Source organism: Cajanus cajan, chromosome 9 (assembly GCF_000230855.2).
Source record: "Cajanus cajan strain Asha chromosome 9, NIPB_CcT2T_4, whole genome shotgun sequence".
Taxonomy (NCBI): Eukaryota; Viridiplantae; Streptophyta; class Magnoliopsida; order Fabales; family Fabaceae; genus Cajanus; species Cajanus cajan.
In genome coordinates, this window is record NC_138525.1 from 16,131,494 (window position 1) to 16,151,104 (window position 19,611).

The 19,611-nt window shown below is 35.0% G+C and overlaps 3 protein-coding genes across 4 annotated transcripts; 2 read left to right on the forward strand and 1 right to left on the reverse strand.

Moving 5' to 3' along the window:
* Positions 1-1,179: 1,179 nt before the first annotated feature.
* On the forward strand, positions 1,180-9,321 carry LOC109815196 (protein DA1). Of its 2 annotated transcripts, none has more exons than XM_083063096.1 (12): positions 1,180-1,633; positions 1,763-1,907; positions 1,980-2,076; positions 3,008-3,140; positions 3,864-3,999; positions 4,096-4,179; positions 6,423-6,542; positions 6,668-6,880; positions 7,311-7,367; positions 7,482-7,600; positions 8,546-8,604; positions 8,815-9,321. In XM_083063096.1, the coding sequence occupies exons 2-12, from the start codon at positions 1,806-1,808 to the stop codon at positions 9,129-9,131; spliced, it is 1,437 nt and encodes a 478-aa protein (XP_082919222.1). In that variant the 5' UTR covers positions 1,180-1,633; positions 1,763-1,805; the 3' UTR covers positions 9,132-9,321. The 2 variants fall into 2 exon arrangements, with proteins under 2 accessions (XP_082919222.1, XP_020235429.1); XM_020379840.3 differs by having other exon boundaries at positions 1,182-1,633; positions 3,879-3,999.
* A 367-nt stretch (positions 9,322-9,688) lies between these two features.
* Positions 9,689-11,590, reverse strand: LOC109815202 (lysM domain receptor-like kinase 4). The gene has a single exon (XM_020379849.1). It carries the CDS (start codon positions 11,588-11,590, stop codon positions 9,689-9,691), a length of 1,902 nt encoding a protein of 633 aa, XP_020235438.1.
* A 7,412-nt stretch (positions 11,591-19,002) lies between these two features.
* Positions 19,003-19,410, forward strand: LOC145951972 (uncharacterized). The gene has a single exon (XM_083064182.1). The coding sequence runs from the start codon at positions 19,003-19,005 to the stop codon at positions 19,408-19,410; it is 408 nt and encodes a 135-aa protein (XP_082920308.1).
* Positions 19,411-19,611: the final 201 nt, after the last annotated feature.

Sequence of the window (19,611 nt, forward strand, 5' to 3'; positions counted from 1 at the left end):
AGTGGGTTAAAGAAAGATGATATTTATAAACTACCTTAGCCTCGATTCCTAATGGATGTGAAAGTTGTTAGGCATATGAGAACAATGATAAATAATTTATATTGTAGCACAATATTTTTTTATTCATCAATAGTTAAATTTAAAATATTTAAATTTAACTCATAAAAATAAATAATTATGATAACAAAATTGAATTAGATAAGAAGTTAAAAAAATCTCTAAAAGTCTTCTTGTCGAAGAAAAGTCCTTAAAATGCTCTTGCATAAGAAAAAATCCGTGTTTCATATATAATGATTGATTTAAAATTTGTATAAATAGATATTTTTAAATATGTGAATTATATAAATAATTTATATTATAATACAATGTTTTTTATCAATCAATAATTTACTTAAAAATATTAAAATTTAATTTATAAATAAATATGAAACTAAATTAGATAAGAAATTAAGAAATTTCCTAAAAATTTTCCTATCATAGAATAAACCCTATGAATGCTCTTATGCAAGATAATGGTCTGCATTTATTTTCATTAACCTGCAATTTTGGTTACTTTATTTTAAAATAGGGACATTTATTCCATCTAATTTTAAAATAAAGACATTTAATCTATCTAATTTTAAAAATACAGGATTTTGGTTATCTCATCAAATTGACATCAATTGATAGTTCAAGTTTTAACGTTTACTTATACTATAGTGATGCAATATTTATTAAAAGACATTTAAAAATATGCAAATAAAATTTGTATTAATAAAATAAATATAAATCACCTGTAAAAATAGATACAAATGGAGATCTTTTATATTTTATTTTTTAATTTATATTTTTATATGTCACATTACTTAGGTGTGACAAATCATTGGACAACGTTTAAATTTAACAATCAATGAATAACAAATTGATAATAAAATTAAAATTTTATATTTTTTTTAAAAAAATAGAGGAACTAAATACTTGTATTTTAAAATAAAATGACCAAAATTGCACACCAAAAAATAAAAGAATAAAAAGTAAAATTTAAACATATTAGTTATGCAATAATTTGTTTGTTGCTTTATAATTTATGGATACTTGTCCCCGCCCCCTAGTTTCCTCCTTGTGACAAGTAATCCCGATGTGCGAATTTTTGGCATTTCTACCCAACCGCGTATGAATCCGCCCACAAGGCAATCAACCATATTAATCAATTAATTAAACCCACAAAACAAAACTCTCCCTTTCCTTAAGAAACTTTTTGTTCTTGCTTTGGGGTCTCCTTGAGAAGAAGGGAAGAAGAAGAAGACCCCACCACTCTCTTCTATTCTTCCCAAATTCAAGGACCTAAACTCCATTTTCCTTGATCCTTCTCAAGGGTTTTTCTTTTCACATTCCACGCTTCTTTCTATTTGACTTTCAAATCGCGTGCGCTTTCTCTCTCTCTATAATTCCATTTTCTGCAAATGTCAATCATCTCAACTCCTCGCTTTCCTTTTCGTTTTTGAATCTTTCATCTTTTCCGTGCAACTCTTTACCTTAACACGCACCAAAAACTAAACATGTTTTTTGTTCAAGTTTTGCACCGTGCGAATTATTAGATCACACACTTCGCACAAGCATCAACACCTCTTTCCTTCAATTCAGCCTCCAAGAGGTGAGTCCAAACTCATAATTCCAGGTTTTGCAGCACCAACTTAATTCATATAATATAAGTATTCTTTGATTTTTTTTTTATTTTGAAAATTTGCTATTGTTTTGCAATAACTTGCGTTTTAATGTGCAGGGGGAACTTTACTATGAATTTGTAGCGATTTGATTTTGAGTGAATGGGTTGGCTTAGCAGAATTTTTAAGGGCTCCGACCAGAAGATTTCGGAAGGGCATTGCTATAAAGAGGATGCGGATTATTATTTGCCGTCGACTTCAGGGGTAACGTTCTTGGGCGTTTCTAAATGAATGCTTTTGGAAGTTACTGTTTTGTCCTCACGTGTTTGAATGCAGGATGCTTGGAACCAGAACCAGAACGAGAATGAAGATATAGATCGTGCTATTGCACTGTCTCTGGTGGAAGAGAGTCAGAAAGCAAACAATGTAAATGGTGAGTGAATTATTATTGCTCTTAAACTTTATTGCACGTGTACCAACAAGTCTTTGTTGGTCTGAGTAATTCTGAATTCGGTCTTCTTAAGGAAGGACTTGAGTTTGAGTATTGTAGATGAAAAAATGTGGTTAGGAGAGAAAACCTCACTAAAAGTCGCCAATTAGGTTCCTCAATGAAGATTACTCATCGGCGAATCTTGTGGGTACTTCATCTCAATAACATGGTTATACAAAAAACATTATTGTAAGTGTGTGCCACTGCATTTGTTTGAGTCTTTACAGTCTATGGGGGCAGCTGCTATGGACTGTGGACTAATGCAATTTGAAAAGTTCTGAGTTTGTAGAACCGGTGTTGCTGTTTTTCTAGTTATTGATCCTCTTTTTCCATTGCTCCCTTTGTCTGTATTTTGTAATTTATAATAATGATATTTGTTTTATATGAAATATGTGATCGAATTGTTTGATTAATGAAAGAAACAATTGCTTTCTATTGAATGTCTTGCTTAAATGCGATTGTAAATGTGGTTGCCATGCTTTTCTTTGCACAAAATGGATGCAATTTAATATTTTATATTGTTGGCTTAGATGATAGTCTGGCTTTCTTTTATGTGTTCATTTCATTCTTTATCAATTACTGTCGTGTTTAGAAGTATAAAAAATAGTTTTTTTTTTTTTTTTTTTTTTTGCATAAAGTCTAAGATGGTAATCATTTTGTCTTTACTTACCATGGGAATTTCTGCTGATGTTTTCTAGAGGTGTTGAAAATTGTCTCATTTGCACAGCTCTTTTTATTTTTTTATATAATCCTTTTTAAATTTATATTACACACATACCCCTTCCTCCAAAGTAATCTTGTCTAAGTTGTATTTACCTTAGTATCAAATATATTACTGTTTTACATTAACAAGTTTCTCTGTTTTTTTTTGTAGATTACAGATCACAATTAGAAGAAGATGAACAACTTGCCAGAGCTATAGAAGAAAGTCTAAATGTGGAGTCTCCTCCCAGATATGGAAATGAAAATATGTATCAACCACCTCAGTATTTCCCCATGGGGTCCAGGTACGAGAGTTTGATGTTGGATGATAATAATGTATGAATTTGGAATCATAATTCAACACTTTCTTTTTTGACTACTTAAAGGGATATATGTTAATAGAATTGTCTAAACTTGTTTATTCATTTAAGCATAGGGTCACAATCCCCGGTTCTATCAATTCTCAACTTGGCATATACTACCCCTACTTTTAATGTATGTTATATCCCTGTGTTGATGATCAACAGATTTTCCTTGCACTTCCCACTTGTTTCTGCCAGTCCTTTTGAATTACTTATTAACTGATATTGCTATTGACCCATTACCAATATTTTTGGTAGAAAGGGATTGTTGTAACTGGGTTTGGTGGTAATTTATATACGTTGGTCTTCATCCTTTTTCTCCTCTTCAAATAGCTTGTACCAAATATATAAAGATACATTATTTGATTGAAGTCTGCAACATTTGAACTAATTTACTGCCAAATAAGATTATAATATATATGTCTAGACTCTGTATTATTATGGGATGAATTAATAAACAGATACCCTCGAGTCCCTATGAACTAAATTCCACTTGCAAAGAAGAGATATGGTTATTTGTCTAGTTATTTCATATGTCTAGAGAAAACATCTATCCAGTATTTTCCGGTTTGTTTTCAATTGTTTGAGAAGTTATTCTCTTCTTTCAATTTGCTAGACCTCTATAATATCCATAAACATGTGATGCACATTAATAAAGTTGTCTAGTTATTTCCATAATAGGATTTGTGCTGGATGCTATGCTGAGATTGGTTATGGACGATATCTAAATTGCTTGAATGCATTCTGGCATCCTGAATGCTTTCGCTGCCGTGCTTGCAACCTACCAATCTCTGATTATGAGGTGCTAAAATTTCCATTTACCTGCTGTATTGCGTATTTTCCTTTTTTTCTTACAGTTTTTTTTTGCTTATATATAGTATTATTATTATTATTGCAGTTCTCCACCTCTGGGAATTACCCTTACCATAAAGCATGCTATAAGGAAAGCTACCATCCGAAATGTGATGTCTGCAAGCACTTTGTAAGTAATTTTCACTAGTTTTAGGCAAAATTGCACTCAGTACGATTATCTTACATGATATGCACACCCCTGCTATTTTTCAACCAGTCACTTGTTACCCTAATAACACCCCTTAGCTAACGTTGATTAACAGATCCAATTCTCCTGCTGTTATTAACAATTATACCCTTGTCTCCCTCTTTTCGCTATCTCCTTTACCTTAAAAAATTGAACCAGGAAGGATGAGATCGAGAGCCTTCAATGAATAGTGACAGCTTTTTTGTGAAAATGTGGTAGCTTTCACTTTCCTGAGATGCAATAATGTCATTCTTGTGTTAGAGTATGGGAGTCAATTCCCTTCATGAGATGTTTCCACCCCCATTTATGAATCAGCATATAAAGACTAAGGAACACCAAATAAAAAGACCAAATCATTCTCAAATTTGTGTCAGCCAACATCCCTATATCTTGTTAACCTCATCCAAACCATCACAAAAACCACTACCATGTATGGCTTCTGCTTCTGTGAACCACACCCATGCCCATCCATCTGCTATATCAGCCTAACACCGCTTACCCACCCTGCAGCAGCCACCTCAATGAGTCCATCACCACCACAAAGCCACCTTCAATCTCAACTAAACAACACCTCTCCTTTCACAGTGAGCACCACCACCTCAAGGGCTCAGTCCCAGATGATCAACCTTAAACCAAAATATCTGCTCAACATTTTCAGTAACCCCTGTTCATGAACCGGTTTTTGACAAAAACATTGCCATAGCTATCACAAACAACAAATACAACTTTTCACCATCCTCAACCATGGTGGCATTGACATTCCTGCCACTAAACTAACCTTTTCACTGGAATTGACCATTGTTGGTCAATCACCCTCTAGAATTGCATGAACCACTATCAATGCAACTTTCAACTTCTGAGAAAAAAATAAGGGAGTTGTGGCAAATCTTTGCTGCTGGGATGAAGGAGAATGAGAGAAATGAAATACATATTTAATAAATTTTATTTTAATGATGATTTGCAAATAATATATATAAAATCAATTAAGGAAATTTAAATTTAAATTATAAATGATAAAATATTTAAGTCATTATATTTTTTAATAATATTTTTAAAGAAATAAAAATTTATTTAGGGAAAATTCAATAGTATTAAATTACTTCTAAAAAATATTTAAAAAGTATTATATATGTAAAAATACTCAATAAAATAATAAACACTTCATACTGTTATATTAACATGCATTATCTTTTCTCCAAAAAAATAAATAATTAAATAATCAAAAGAAGTGAAGAGAAATTAAAATGATAGAAAAATTGCAAGAAAAAAAAATAGCTAATGAGTAATGAGAGTTTTTATTGAGTAGGAATTTCAACAAAATAAACTAGAGAGCAAGAATAACCCACTAACAAATTAAAAGAAAATAAAATGCATGCAAATAATAATAGCTGAGACTCGAAGTGGGGCACTAACAACAAAAAATAAAATGTAAGAAAACAGCAATTGGTGTGATTCGAAGTGGGGTATTAACAAACTTAAGCTTCAGTTAAACTCCTTGAGTTAGCTTTTTCAAAAGCTCTTATTTTTTTATTATTTATTCACAAATTATAAGCTACTTATTTTTTCTAGGACTTTTATACAAATGTGTTTGTCCCAGCTTTTGATTGTAAGTAAAGATTAAGCTGGGCCAAATGCACTCTCAGTGACTGTTCACGAACATGTCTTTTACAAAAACTTTGCCATAGCTATCACAAACGACAAATACAACTTTTCACATCCTCAACCATTGTGGCATTGATATTCCTGCCACTAAACTAACCTTCTCACTGTAATTGACCATTGTTGGTCAATGACCCTCTAGAATTGCATGAACCACTATCAATGGAACTTTCAACTTCTGAGGAAAATAAGAGAGATGTGGTAAATCTTTGCTGATGGGATGGAGGAGAATGAGAGAATAACTAGAGAAGGGGCTTAGGGCTTATATTACTGAAATTTATGGCTCATGTTCTTGGAGATGCTTTTGTTTTTACCGAAAATGATCATGGCAGTAGTAGAAAGTGCTACTGGAATCACCTTGCCTATCTAAACTTGTGGACATTGTCTGAATCATTCATGATTTTAATTGTTTATAACTTCATGTTAGAATTAAAAAAAACACATGCTTGTAAGTTTTTACCGTGACTTCAGCCTTATATCTCATTGCCTGTTGCTGTTGGTTTTTGGCAATATATATCTTTTCACAGATTCCAACAAATCCTGCTGGTCTTATTGAATATAGGGCACATCCCTTCTGGATCCAGAAATATTGCCCTTCTCATGAACATGATGGTACTCCACGCTGTTGCAGCTGTGAGCGAATGGAGGTCAGTATGGATGGAGTATATTTATCTGATCAAATATTGTTTATAGGCTTGCCTAGGAAAAGGGAATGAATTTGCATGCTGCATAGTGAAAAGAATGTAAGAAAACTTTATCTCTTCATCTACAGTCACAAGAGGCAGGATATATTCCTCTTAAGGATGGCCGGAAGCTCTGCTTAGAGTGTCTGGATTCTGCTATCATGGATACTAATGATTGCCAACCCCTTTATGCTGATATACAACGATTTTATGAAAGCCTAAATATGAAACTGGATCAGCAAGTTCCACTACTATTGGTTGAAAGACAAGCTCTGAATGAAGCAAGAGAGGGAGAGAAGAATGTAAGAAAATGCATTTTCATCTGTTTGCATTAAATATAATAAGTGATAATTTGATTGTAATGACATTCTATCAAACATACTAGGAACTATTTTGTGGTGTTGGGAATCATCTGCACGCATAATATTAAAAGGAAAATAATGCCTTTTTCTTTTGAAAACTTTGAAAATGCTATCTTTGACTTGGGTTTTCCTCTTTCTGTTAAATGTTGACCACATGGCTATGTTAAATAATTAAATTTGACATGCATGATGCAGAAAATTTAAAAACAAAAAGGAAACATAAAAAGTATATTCTTATTTGGAAGTCTAACTTGCAATAAATAATATTGTCCAAGTCAACATGCTTTCAACTATGAAGCTTCAATTCATAAACAGTTCATGATTAAACAGTGCTTTTACATTTTCATATTTGAGTCTTTATCTTGGGCAGGGCCATTATCACATGCCGGAAACCAGAGGGCTCTGCCTCTCAGAGGAGCTCAGCAATGTAAGATTTCCTGTTGTGTTCAGTTTCGGTGACACACAATTTATGGTTAGATGATAGCATTTCTTTAGAACCAATAATTAACAATTTATGGTACATTGCATTTATCTTAATCAGATCTCGAGACGACCTAGACTTGGGGCAGGAAATGGAGCTATGGACATGATAGCACAGCCATACAGACTGACTTCACGCTGTGATGTGACAGCAATTCTCATTTTATACGGTCTTCCAAGGTAATAGTTTAGTGTTTTTGCTTTCACATCTTGTGTGACTTGGAGACAAACTCGATGCTCATGAGCAGATAAATAATTTCAAAGATAACCAATCTAAAAGACAAGAAAATTTCACAAGGATGAAAACAACTGTTAGTAAGAGATCCACGAGTTAGAAAATGTAATATGTATCTAGTTGCGGAGATCTAGATAATGTTATATGTTAGCTTAATTGCACTTTTGGTTCCCTTACTATTGTCATTTTGTGAATTTGGTCTCCCATTTTTTTTTCAGAATTTGATCTCCTTTATATTTTTATTGTGCAATTTTGATCATTTTGTTAACTTGACGTCGGATATTTAACAAAATTACTGATTTGGCACTGCAGTAGAGTGTGACATCACTGTGAATGTGCTAATGTGTCCATGACTGTAATAGAATGTCACATTATCATTTCTTTTTAATATTGGATGTCAAGTTCACGGATGGACCAAAATTAAACAATTAATATAATGAGAGATCAAATTTGGAAAAAAAAATTAGGGGAGACCAAATCCACGAAAAGACAATAGTTGAAGGACTAAAAATGTGATTAAGTTGTGTATGTTAGGCAAAAGCAATGTATTTTACATGGTCTTTTGCTAACATGACTAAATAAAAATAAAAGAAGCTAAAAGCTTTAAATTGTAACACTCTTCTTCCTTGGCATTCATTGATTTAGCTCGTGAATTCTCATTCCTACTTGTAAAAACCATTGTGTTCTTTCGAATTAGAAAAGGAAGTTGATTAGAAAAAGTAATATCTGCAGCCAAGCAGGCATTGCCTTGTTGATATTCAATTATGTAATAATTCTCCTCGATCCTAGTGATGCAAGATTCTCTTTTTTGTATGTTTAGCTCATGTGTCCTTTCACAACAGTGTTTTATCTGTTGATTTCATTTGTACATGAATGCTTTCTTTTTACAGGTTGCTTACTGGTTCGATCCTAGCTCATGAGATGATGCATGCATGGCTGCGGCTTAAAGGTATTATTTTATTGTAGGGAATATATTTCATTGCGATTCATGTAGAAAGCCGTAGCAGTTTGGGTGTGCTTTTTTTTTTTTTTTTTGGCTACGGCGTGTAAACTGTTTATTCATTTTAGCAGTTGAGATTTAATTATCACCCAGCATTAAACCAATGTTATGTTGTTGGGGCTGTCTCTCAATTTTTTCCTGACTGTTGTGTATATGAAGGTTATCGAACTCTAAGTCAGGATGTTGAAGAAGGAATCTGTCAGGTTTTGGCTCATATGTGGTTGGAGTCTGAACTTTCTTCTGCTTCAGGCAGCAACTTTGTATCAACGTCATCCTCATCTGCATCACACACATCTAGGAAAGGTAAAAGACCTCCGTTTGAGAGGAAGCTTGGGGAGTTCTTCAAGCATCAGATTGAATCAGACATTTCCCCTGTTTATGGAGGTGGCTTTAGGGCGGGTCAAAAAGCAGTGCGTCAGTTTGGTCTACAAAGGACCCTTCACCATATCAGGATGACGGGGAGTTTTCCATATTAAGTACAGAGATACCCCATTTAACAGATTGTTTCTCATTCTTTCTAGGTATAAAGCCCGGCCTGTTGTTATTAGAAACCGAGGCCAAGGTGATTTTTTGTACTTGTAATTATTGATACCGTTGCGGATATATTGATTACATTCATATGTTTTTTTGTTTTTCAATTTATCACACTGCTACTTTTTGGCTTTACCGACTTCCAACCTCTGCTATTTCCCAAACATAAGTTAAAGAGAACACTTTCCTCGCAATATATCGCGAAGTAGGTCTGTATTTGAAAATGAATCCGAGCTTGATGGGATTCTTCAGGCAGCTTATTTATTATTATTTTTTTCTTTAGATTTTTCCTCTTTCAGCTTGCATCCTTTTTGAAAGGCATCATTAAGCTTTATTCAGTTAATAAGATGATGCTGGCGGGGTAAGAGACTTCTGCATTAAAGAACCAAACTACAATTCTACACGAAAGGCGTATAATATATATATATTTAGTTATATACAAATTAATTGCAAGGGAAATAAAAGTTTACATTCTGTATTAGTTAACCAAAAGCCCATCATTTCACCACTCCAGGTCAACACTGTTGTCGATGCTAGGTGGTATTATTTGGTCCATATAACCTGTATATATTTTCAATAAGCTAGAGACTACCTCTACCATGTGTGGTCTCTCTTTCGGTTCTTGGATCAAGCAGGCTAGACCCAGTTTAACTAGCTGGAGAACGCATGCTTTCTCACTGTTTCCTGTGAGGCTAGGATCAATGAACAAACTCACCTTCTCTTCTCCATTCTCTTCACCAATGAGATTTACTTTGATTGCATGAAGCATTACTTCTCTTCCATCTTGCAGGGTAACATAATCTTTTCCCGTGATCAATTCCAGCAGCACCACCCCGAAGGCATAAACATCCATTTTGGTAGTGACAATCCCTGCCTCCAGATACTCTGGAGCTATATATCTACTTGACATAGCGACATGTGGCGAGGTATAACCTGAAGTTATTTTCCTGTCTGATTCTTCAGCAAGAGCAAAATTTGCTATCTTGGCTCTTAGATCTTTGTTCAGTAGGATGTTTCCACTGTTAATATTCCTGTGCACATAGCAAGGTTCTGTGAAGTTGTGAAGATACTGTAGACCATTGGCAATATCCAGAGCAATCTGGATCCTATTAGCTAAACACTGGTTCTCCGTGGACCTGTTTTCTCTTAGCCATTCTCTCAAAGAGCCATTTTCCATATACTCATAAACAAGATAGTGGCAACCATCGTTTTCACAATAACCTTGCAGCTTTATCAGGTTGAAATGATTGATCCTCTTCAGCAAATTCACTTCCTTTGACCCATCTCCTCTCATTATTTTGACAGCCAATGTGTTCCTGCCATTACCAAATACCCCACGAAACACCGAACCTTTAATTCTATTCTTTGAACAAAAGTTTTCGGTGGCCTTCTTTATTTCCTTAAACTTGTACACTTCGGAGTGATGTTCAATGATTGCTATCTCCCCACGGATATCTTCTGAAGTCAACTGCTTTGTTTTCTTACCTTCTTTGCCTTTCTCAATGAAACTCGGTGATCTCTTTCTGAACAGATAAACCCCATATAAGACAACACAGAGAACCAGCATGGAACCTCCTGTGGTGGCAATAGCAATGTAGAGTTTCCTCTTTGACTTGCACTTTTTGGAGCTGCAAACAGGAAGAGGTGACACGGTTGGTGGATCACTAACAACTGTGGTCATCGAACTCAACGGTTCACTTGGCAAAGGAATCAGAACAGTTGTGAGTGGAAAAATAACTTGTGTTTGTGTGGAAAAACCATTGGCATCAACCACACTACCTGCAGCTACATTGAACCTTGTAGCAATACTTGAAATGTCATCACCCAAGTTCACTGAATACGTTAGCAAATACTTGGTGCCACTTCTTGTCTGATTCCACGTTGGACAAGCACATCTGAGTGGCGCATACAATTCCATGCCAGGCTTCAAATCAAGTACCCCATATGGATTAGCACGTTTGAGGGAATCACAAGTGACCAAACCCTGAAAGGTTTCAAGTGCCACAGTGTAATATGTTGGCAATGGCCCCAATACATATTTGGTTTCAGCTTGGTAATAGTCCCTAGTTAAACAAGAACAGGTCACAGGGACAATCACCTCTTTCCCAGGTGGGAACACAGTGAGCATAGTGGCATCATTGATCCTTGCAAGCTCTTCTGGGTTTGATGATGTGAGGTTAGAAATTGTGGGTATGGAGTTGAAGGGAGGTTTGGATTTGAAGATGAGGAAGGCCATGCAGGATTTGTTGAGGCCATTGCATGTGTAAAGGAAGGAAGGTGAAGGCCCCATTGTGTCATTGTTCTTGCAGCTGAATACTGAATCCCCAGAGTAATTCTGCTGTGCTTTGGCATTCAAAGAAAGAAGAACAAAGGTTAGTGTGAAGAGAAATGCAACATGATTCATGGTGAGACTTTGTTCTTGAGGAAACTTGACTATGAAAAACAAAGTGAGAACATTTGAGTGTGTGATATTTAAGATGTTTGAGACATATGCTAGCATTATTATATCAGAATAACGCGTGCAAATTATGCTGACTAATTCAGTATGTTACAGCAAACAATACAGGCAATTTGCCGGGTCCACGGTTTTGCGTACCTTGGTTGCTTTTTGAGATGGATTACATAACTGTGATCATATAAGATATTTGATTGACCCAGTTTTGGGGTTGCATCATATTATATTATGTTATGATGTGAACTCAGGGAAATGAAGATGAAGAAGAATCTGGAATATTTTTTTCATTCAGAGAATGAGAATATACAAAAATATATGGCCACTTGAATGAGGTTGTGAAAAAATGTCTTATATGTTCGTTCTCAACGGTCTAGCCAGCCCAAGGCTGGCATCGTTTATCTTACTAATTAGACCGTGGTGTATACATTTCCAAGATCAGATTATTAATTTTAAATTTTTAAATTTAAATTTAAGATAAATTTATTTTTAATTTCTTAAATTTAAAATTGATCCTTTTAGTCCATTTGATTTTATAAAAAAAATATTTTAATTTTTATATTCAAATTTTGATAGAAAACTTATCAAATATTATCATATAAAATCTATTTATTATTATTTTTATTAATAAATATATTATATTAAACTAAGTTGATAATATATAATTGTTTTAACCCATCACTTCTAGATATATTATTGGTGATAAGTACTAAAACAAAATTTTTAAAAATTATAAAAATTAAAAATAGTTATTTTAAATTCGAGAGATAAACATTTATCGTTAAATTAGGAGTAAAAAAATATTCAAGCCTTAATTTTATGAGAATTTCTACGGTACCCTCTATAAAAGAAGGGTACCGGTACTGTTGATGATGATGTGTCACTTACGTGTAAATCCAAGTCATTTATAATTTTTTAATTATTTAAAATTCACATTCAAGTCATTTATGATATTTTATTTTTTCAATTTTTAAATTATTTAGTCATTTTATTTTTATTTTATATATTCTAATTTATTTGTAATAATATTATTATATATTTAAATAGTTTAATTTTAATAATTTTTTAAGTATATTTTTATTTTTTCACTTAAATTTTTTGAATTTTTATATTTTAATTTTAATAATTTTTTAAGTATATTTTTTGTCTTTTTATCTTAAAATTTTGAATTTCTATATTATAATTTTAATAATTTTTTATTTCTACTATTTATTAATTTTTTTATTAATTTTTTAATATTTTATAATATTATTAAAATCTTATAATTTTAATCTCTATAATTTTATCTTACTTTTTATTTTATAAGTATAATTTAGATTATTCATTTTATAATTAAATTAATTTTTTTAAATTTTTTTATGAATTTACATAGAAAAATGTATTGAAACTCCTCAATCTTTGAAGGTACCGTAGCAACTCCCATACATAATATTTTTTTTCATGGACATAATTTATACAATATTCTAAAATTGACAATCAAGAATTAATTTATACTTATAAAATATGACTTTTATTGGTAAAAAATTATATATAATAAAATGAGAGCACTAATGACACTCTTTTAAGTACATTTTTGTGGTTTAAAAGGAAAAAAAATCAAGAGTTTATATGCTTTAAATTATTTTATAAAAATACATTATAAGTTCAAGTAATAAACAAATTTATAAGATACATAAGTCATGGATAAAAAAATGCTGCATAAATTACTTGAAGTAGTAGTGTACATGAAAAGATATTTAAGAAACTTATAAACTCATTTAACTAACTTATAAGTTAGTTACTAAAATATGTTTTTGTTAAAAAACTTATTTTAGGAATAGTTTATTAAAATTATATTAAACACTTTAAACTTCACCAATCAATTTATAAATTTTAACCAGTTTATAAGTTAGTTTTACTAAACACATCCTATATTACAAGGTCTTACTTTTTTTTTCTTTCATTAACTTAACTGAAATTGATTATTTTTAATCAAATTTTCAATATAAAAATCCTTCTACGTATCCTATCCTGTCATTCTCATTATAAAAACTGTTTTGGTTGCCATGTTACTTTCACATTTTCTACTATTGTTACTTTCACATTTTCTACTATTGTGTGTCTATTTTAAAATAATACTATTAAAAACATTTAATTATTAAGAAATTTGTTTTAATTAACATAAATTAACTTATAATTTTGAAAAGGAAAACATCATCAAACAAATAATAACACTGCTATGAATATCTTTTACTTTCAAAATTTGTCGATCACTAAACTTGAGAATGATTAAGCAAACTCATCAAATCTTCATCATTCCTTTATAATGTAAAATTTAAAAATCATTGTCTTAATTTTTAAGATGATAAAACATTAGAAATAAACTCAAATATTGAAAATGATGTATATAAAGTTAAAAAAAAAAATTATATAATTTTTCATTTATCAACTAATATTATCAAACGCTTTCAAGAACTCATTTGCTTATAAGTTTTTAACTTTTAAATTCATAATTTATAACTTATAAGTTAGTTTTATTAAACACTCTTAAAAAATATGATATATTGACGGTCATACCAATATAAGATTATTTTAGTTTAACTAATGACAGAGTTTGAATATTAAATATGTGTAATTATGCTAAATACTTGGAAAGAGAAATTATTACTCATATGCATCATACTTAATTAGAATAAAATTATTTTCAATAAAAAAATATCTGTGGCCTTTCTATATATATATAAAATTAAAAAAATGATATAATTCATACTAATATTTTGAAGATGGAATATCAAATATATGAAGCTAGAAGCAACGTCTCTAAGAGATAGCACTGTTTATTTTTTTGAACAAAACAAACCATATGAAAAGAATCCAACCGATGAAAATAAATAGCATTGTGCCATTGTCAATCGTAACCATAGTCGAATTAATTAAAGATAATGAGATATACAAATAGCCTTAGCCAATATTAATTAATAGACGAGCTGGCCGGCATCTCTTGGTTAAAAAGAAGAAATTAACTGGAAGCATATGCCACGAAAAACCAACAGCACCAGATTTATGATCAGTTTTACAATAAATATAATTAAAGGCAACATTTTATATAAGGTATAGAATAAAAATATTGATTACTAAATGTGCTTTTTATATTCTATATGAATAAATATAATTTTTTTGACGGTATAATTACATATAGACTACCCTGAAAATACCTTTTGCATTCATAATCCAACCAACAGAACAATATACAATTAATTATAGTAAAATACAAATAATACGAAACAATGTTATAAAATAAAAACCATTCATCTTTTTATATTTTATATAATAAAAGTAATCGCGTGTCAAATAATATTGTTATTGTTAAAGAGACATTATTTTTAAGAACATAGGTTATGAAATAACTAAATCTTATAAAATTAATTTATAAATAATATTTCTTTTTATTTATATATTCTTGTACTGTCCCGGTTAGAATTCGACCTAACCTCTTTATATGGGCATATTCGGTCGAGGTTCAATCTGATTTCTCTACGTTAGACCCCTCGACTGTAATCCGATCCAATCCTTCTATAGGGGGCCTACTCGGTTAAGGTCTGTTTTCACTTTTCTACATGGGACTTCTCAGTCATAATCCGAACCGATTCCTCAATAGGGGCTCGCTCAGTCAAAGATCGATCTGACCTTTTTGCATGGGTTCGCTCGGTCAGAATCCGATCTAACCTTCCCACATATAAGCTATTCGGGGGCAAGGGCGAAAATCCTGCTTTTAATTACCAGATATCTTTCAAATAAAAATGGTCATGAAAATCTCTGCGTGGACGGGACCCATGAAGCCCATGAACAAGAAAGTATAAGACCTAAAACCCTAGAGTTGAAGAGGGCAGATCACACACTTGAATGCTCTAGCTCAGAGGCTTGACCTAGGAAAAATCCTAGTCCACCCTTTGACCGGAACATTTTGGCGCCCACCGTGGTGATACAGTAAAACTTTTCCTACACCCCAAGCAATACAAAAAACCTACACCCTACTATGGCGAGGGGCAGCACTTCCAACAACGACCCACAACACCCTACCATGGAGGAGATGATGGCATTGATCAATGGCTTGAGAGAGGAGAATACACGATCCAGGGAGAGGGAGGAGGCTATTCAACGAGAAAACGAAGAGATCAGACGACGAGCTGATGAGATGCAGGCCATGATAGCAGCCAATACCAAAATGACAGAGGAAGATGTCATGATGGAAGTCCCCAGGGATTTCAGACCTTTCTCGGAGGCTATAGAGGCCGAGACCATCCCAAGGGACCACCGAGTCCCCCAGGTGGAACCCTTTGATGGAACCCAGGATCCTAGTCAACACTTGAAGGATTTCCGAGCTCAAATGCTGATTTGCGGAGGGAGTATGGGAATCCGTTGCAAGCTGTTCATGGGCACGCTAAAAAAGGCGGCCCTTGATTGGTTTAGCGGTCTTCCCGACCGATCAATCACCGACTTCGATGTTTTTAGTCAGCTTTTCATGGCACAGTTTGCAGCCAACAAAAAGAAATCGCCGATCAAGTCAGACTTGTTTGATCTTAAACAGAAACGTGAGGAGTCGTTGAAAAACTTCTTGCAAAGGTTCAATGAGGTGGCCTTGAGGATAGCATCTTTGGATGAAAGGATGGCGGTCATCGCCTTTCAAAAAGGTCTAAGATCGTGTGCGTTCAACGTCGCGCTGGAGAGAGCAAATTGCCAAACGATGTCAGAGGTGAGAGCTTTCGCCTTAAGTCATATAAAGACGGAGGAAGGGCAAATCAATGAAAGAGCACCAGAAAATCGAGAAGCTGGGGTCGGAAATAAGGAGGATAATAAGCACCTTCGGCCATACTCGGATTGGAGTAAGCTACGTGATCGTTACAACATGAAGGAGGGCAATCACCGACAGGCGGATTATGGTGGTCGGAAAAGAGACGAGTGGGCCCGAAACAATGAGGAAGAAAAGTTTACGCCGCTCAATGTTCCTTGGAGACAGATACTTCATGACGTCAATAGTGCATCACTATTTGAGTTTCCAGTGACGACGGAGTGTCAGTTGGGTCTTTTCAAGACTGATTGGTGCGAGTTTCACAGGACCCATGGACATACCACTGAGAATTGTTTTGTCTTAGGGAGACAGATTGAATGTCTAATCAAGGAAGGACGATTGAAAAAGTTTGTTGCGAGAAAACACGAGGAAGGCTCGTCGAAAAGGCGACACAGACATGTAGAGGATGGTGCAAGGAGAGACAAACACAAAGAAAGGTCTCCCCCAGAGACCCCCAACAAAGGTGTCAGAGATCCATCAGCAGCCTATTCATGGGGACTTCAATACCGTCACAGGGGGATTTGCGGGAAGAGGCGTTATCTCAACTGCTCGGAAGAGGTACACTCGTATAGTGCTGACCGTATCGAAACTTCGCCGACCTCCTCAACCTGAAATCTCATTCTTAGATTCTGATTATGAAGGAGTAGCTCCCCATGAGGACGATCCCATCGTCATATCAGCAATTGTGATGGGTCATAACGTGAAGCGTGTGTTGGTCGACCAGGGCAGTTTCGCGGATATCTTATTTTGGGAAGCTCTCGAGGGGATGAAAATTCCAAATGACCGACTTATCCCCTATGTAGGAACCCTGCTGGGTTTTGCAAGAGACCAGGTCGTTGCTAGGGGTTATGCCGATTTGGAGACAACTTTTGGCCATGGCACTCAGATGAAAATGGTGGTGGTTTGGTATTTGGTAGTAAATGCTCAGTCGTCCTATAGCATCCTAATCGGCAGGCCTATGCTAAACAAATTAGGGGCGGTAGTGTCCACGTCCCATCTGAAGGTAAAGTATCCATTACCGAACGGAGGATAGGGAGTCCTTCAAGTAGACCAGGAGGTTGCTCGGAGGTGTTACGAGGATAGTCTAAAGGCACGAAGGCGATTGTATGCCGCGCAAGCGGAGCAAGAAGTCCACTCTGTTGAATTAGACCTAAGAATGAGTCAATTCGATCACCGACCCACCCCTGCCGAAGACGTTAAAGAGGTAGTAATGACGGAAGGTAAGAATGTGAAGATTGGCACATCTCTGACTCCTGAACATGAGGAAAAGATGATAGGGGTCATAAGAGCAAACGTGTCGGCATTCGCATGACACTCAAAGGACATGTCAGGTGTAGACCCTGACTTTTTGTGCCATAGGCTTGCGGTGGACCCAAACGCAAAATCAGTGATCTAGAAAAGGAGAAAGTTCGGGGAGGAGAAGCGAAAAGCCATTGTAGAAGAGACAAAAAAGTTGGTGGCGGCAAGACATGTACGCGATATCCAATACCCGACCTAGTTGGAAAATGTGGTAATGGTACGTCAAAGTAGTGGAAAATGGAGAATGTGTACGGATTTTACCGATTTGAATAAAGCCTGTCCAAAGGATTCGTACCCTTTGCCCAATATAGACTGTTTGGTTGATGGCGTGTTGGGTTACGAATTGCTAAGTTTCATGGATGCATACTCGGGGTACAATCAGATTCGAATGCACCTGGCAGACGAGGAAAAGACTGCGTTCATTGCAGATCAAGCCATTTATTGTTACAAGGTCATGCCTTTCGATTTGAAGAACGTGGGCCCAACTTATCAACGTTTGATGGACAAGGTGTTGGTAAATCAGCTGGGTAGGAACGTGGAAGCTTATGTGGATGATTTGGTGGTGAAGTCAATGAGTGTAGATCGACATCTGGACGACCTACAAGAGTTATTTGACACCATTGGCAAGTACCAACTTAAGCTAAATCTCAAAAAATACTCATTCGGGGTCCAAGCGGGCAAGTTTCTCAACTTTCTATTGACTCATCGGGGCATAGAGGCTAACCTTGATAAGTGCGCGACAATAATAAATATGAGAAGTCCAGCAACACTGAAAGAAGTTCAACAACTGGCGGGCAAAATGGCCTCTTTGTCGCGTTTTCTCTCGAAGGCGGCTAATAAGGCACGACCACTTTTTCAATGTCTCAAGAGGAATGATCGTTTCACTTGGATGACCGAATGTGAGGAAGCTTTCATGGAACTTAAGAAGTAACTTGCGTTGCCGCCAATTCTGTCAAGACCGCGACCGAGTACCCCTCTGTTGATATACATATCGGCGTCCGACTGAGCCGTAAGCACGGTTCTAGTACAAGAACAGGAAGGTTCTCAAGTTCCTATTTACTTCGTGAGTAGGGTCTTGTAGGGGGTAGAAGCGATATATCAAAAGATTAAGAAGTTGGCTCTTGCGATACTAGTTACCGCATAAAAGTTGAGGCACTATTTCCAAAGCTACGAGGTGATAGTTCGAACCTACCATTCGATCCAACAAGTCTTACAGAAGCTCGACCTAGCAGGAAGAATGATGAAGTGGTCGGTCGAGCTATCGGAGTTCTTCGTCAAGTACGAGCCGAGAGGGGCAATCAAAGCGCAAGCTTTAGCCGATTTTGTGACGGAATTGACTTCGCCTGTTGAAGAGGGTAACATCGGAGAGACTCAATGGATTTTATCAGTGGACGGTGCTTCAAATCTTGGAGGAAGTGGAGCGGGAATTATCTTGGAGGGTCCGAGAGGCATATTATTCGAGCAGTCCTTACGTTTTGAATTTCGGGCAAGTAATAACCAGGCGAAATACGAGGCATTGTTGACAGGGATGATTTTGGCAAAGGAGATGGGGCCGACGAGCTTGTCAGCTCGGAGTGACTCTCAATTGATTACGGGACAAGTGGCTGGAACTTTCCAAGCAAAGGACCCTCAATTGGCTAAGTAACTGGAGAAAGTTAAGCTCTTATCGAATTTTTTTTGAGAGTTTACGCTTAACCACGTATCGCGAGAACAAAATTTGCGGGCTGATATGCTCTCTAAGCTAGCAAGTACTAAGAAACCAGGAGCCACTCGATCAGTTATTCAGGAAATGTTGGCTCAGCCGAGTATTAATGAGCCACAGGGGAACGTTCTGTTTGTCCAAGAA

Bases quoted from the DNA above. Each gene is read 5' to 3' on its own strand.
- LOC109815196 (XM_083063096.1), top strand. From the start codon at position 1,806: ATGGGTTGGCTTAGCAGAATTTTTAAGGGCTCCGACCAGAAGATTTCG. The intron at 2,077-3,007 runs GTGAGTGAATTA...TTTTTTTTGTAG, and splicing joins GAAAGCAAACAATGTAAATG to ATTACAGATCACAATTAGAA. The intron at 6,881-7,310 runs GTAAGAAAATGC...TATCTTGGGCAG, and splicing joins CAAGAGAGGGAGAGAAGAAT to GGCCATTATCACATGCCGGA.
- LOC109815202 (XM_020379849.1), bottom strand. From the start codon at position 11,590: ATGAATCATGTTGCATTTCTCTTCACACTAACCTTTGTTCTTCTTTCT.
- LOC145951972 (XM_083064182.1), top strand. From the start codon at position 19,003: ATGATGAAGTGGTCGGTCGAGCTATCGGAGTTCTTCGTCAAGTACGAG.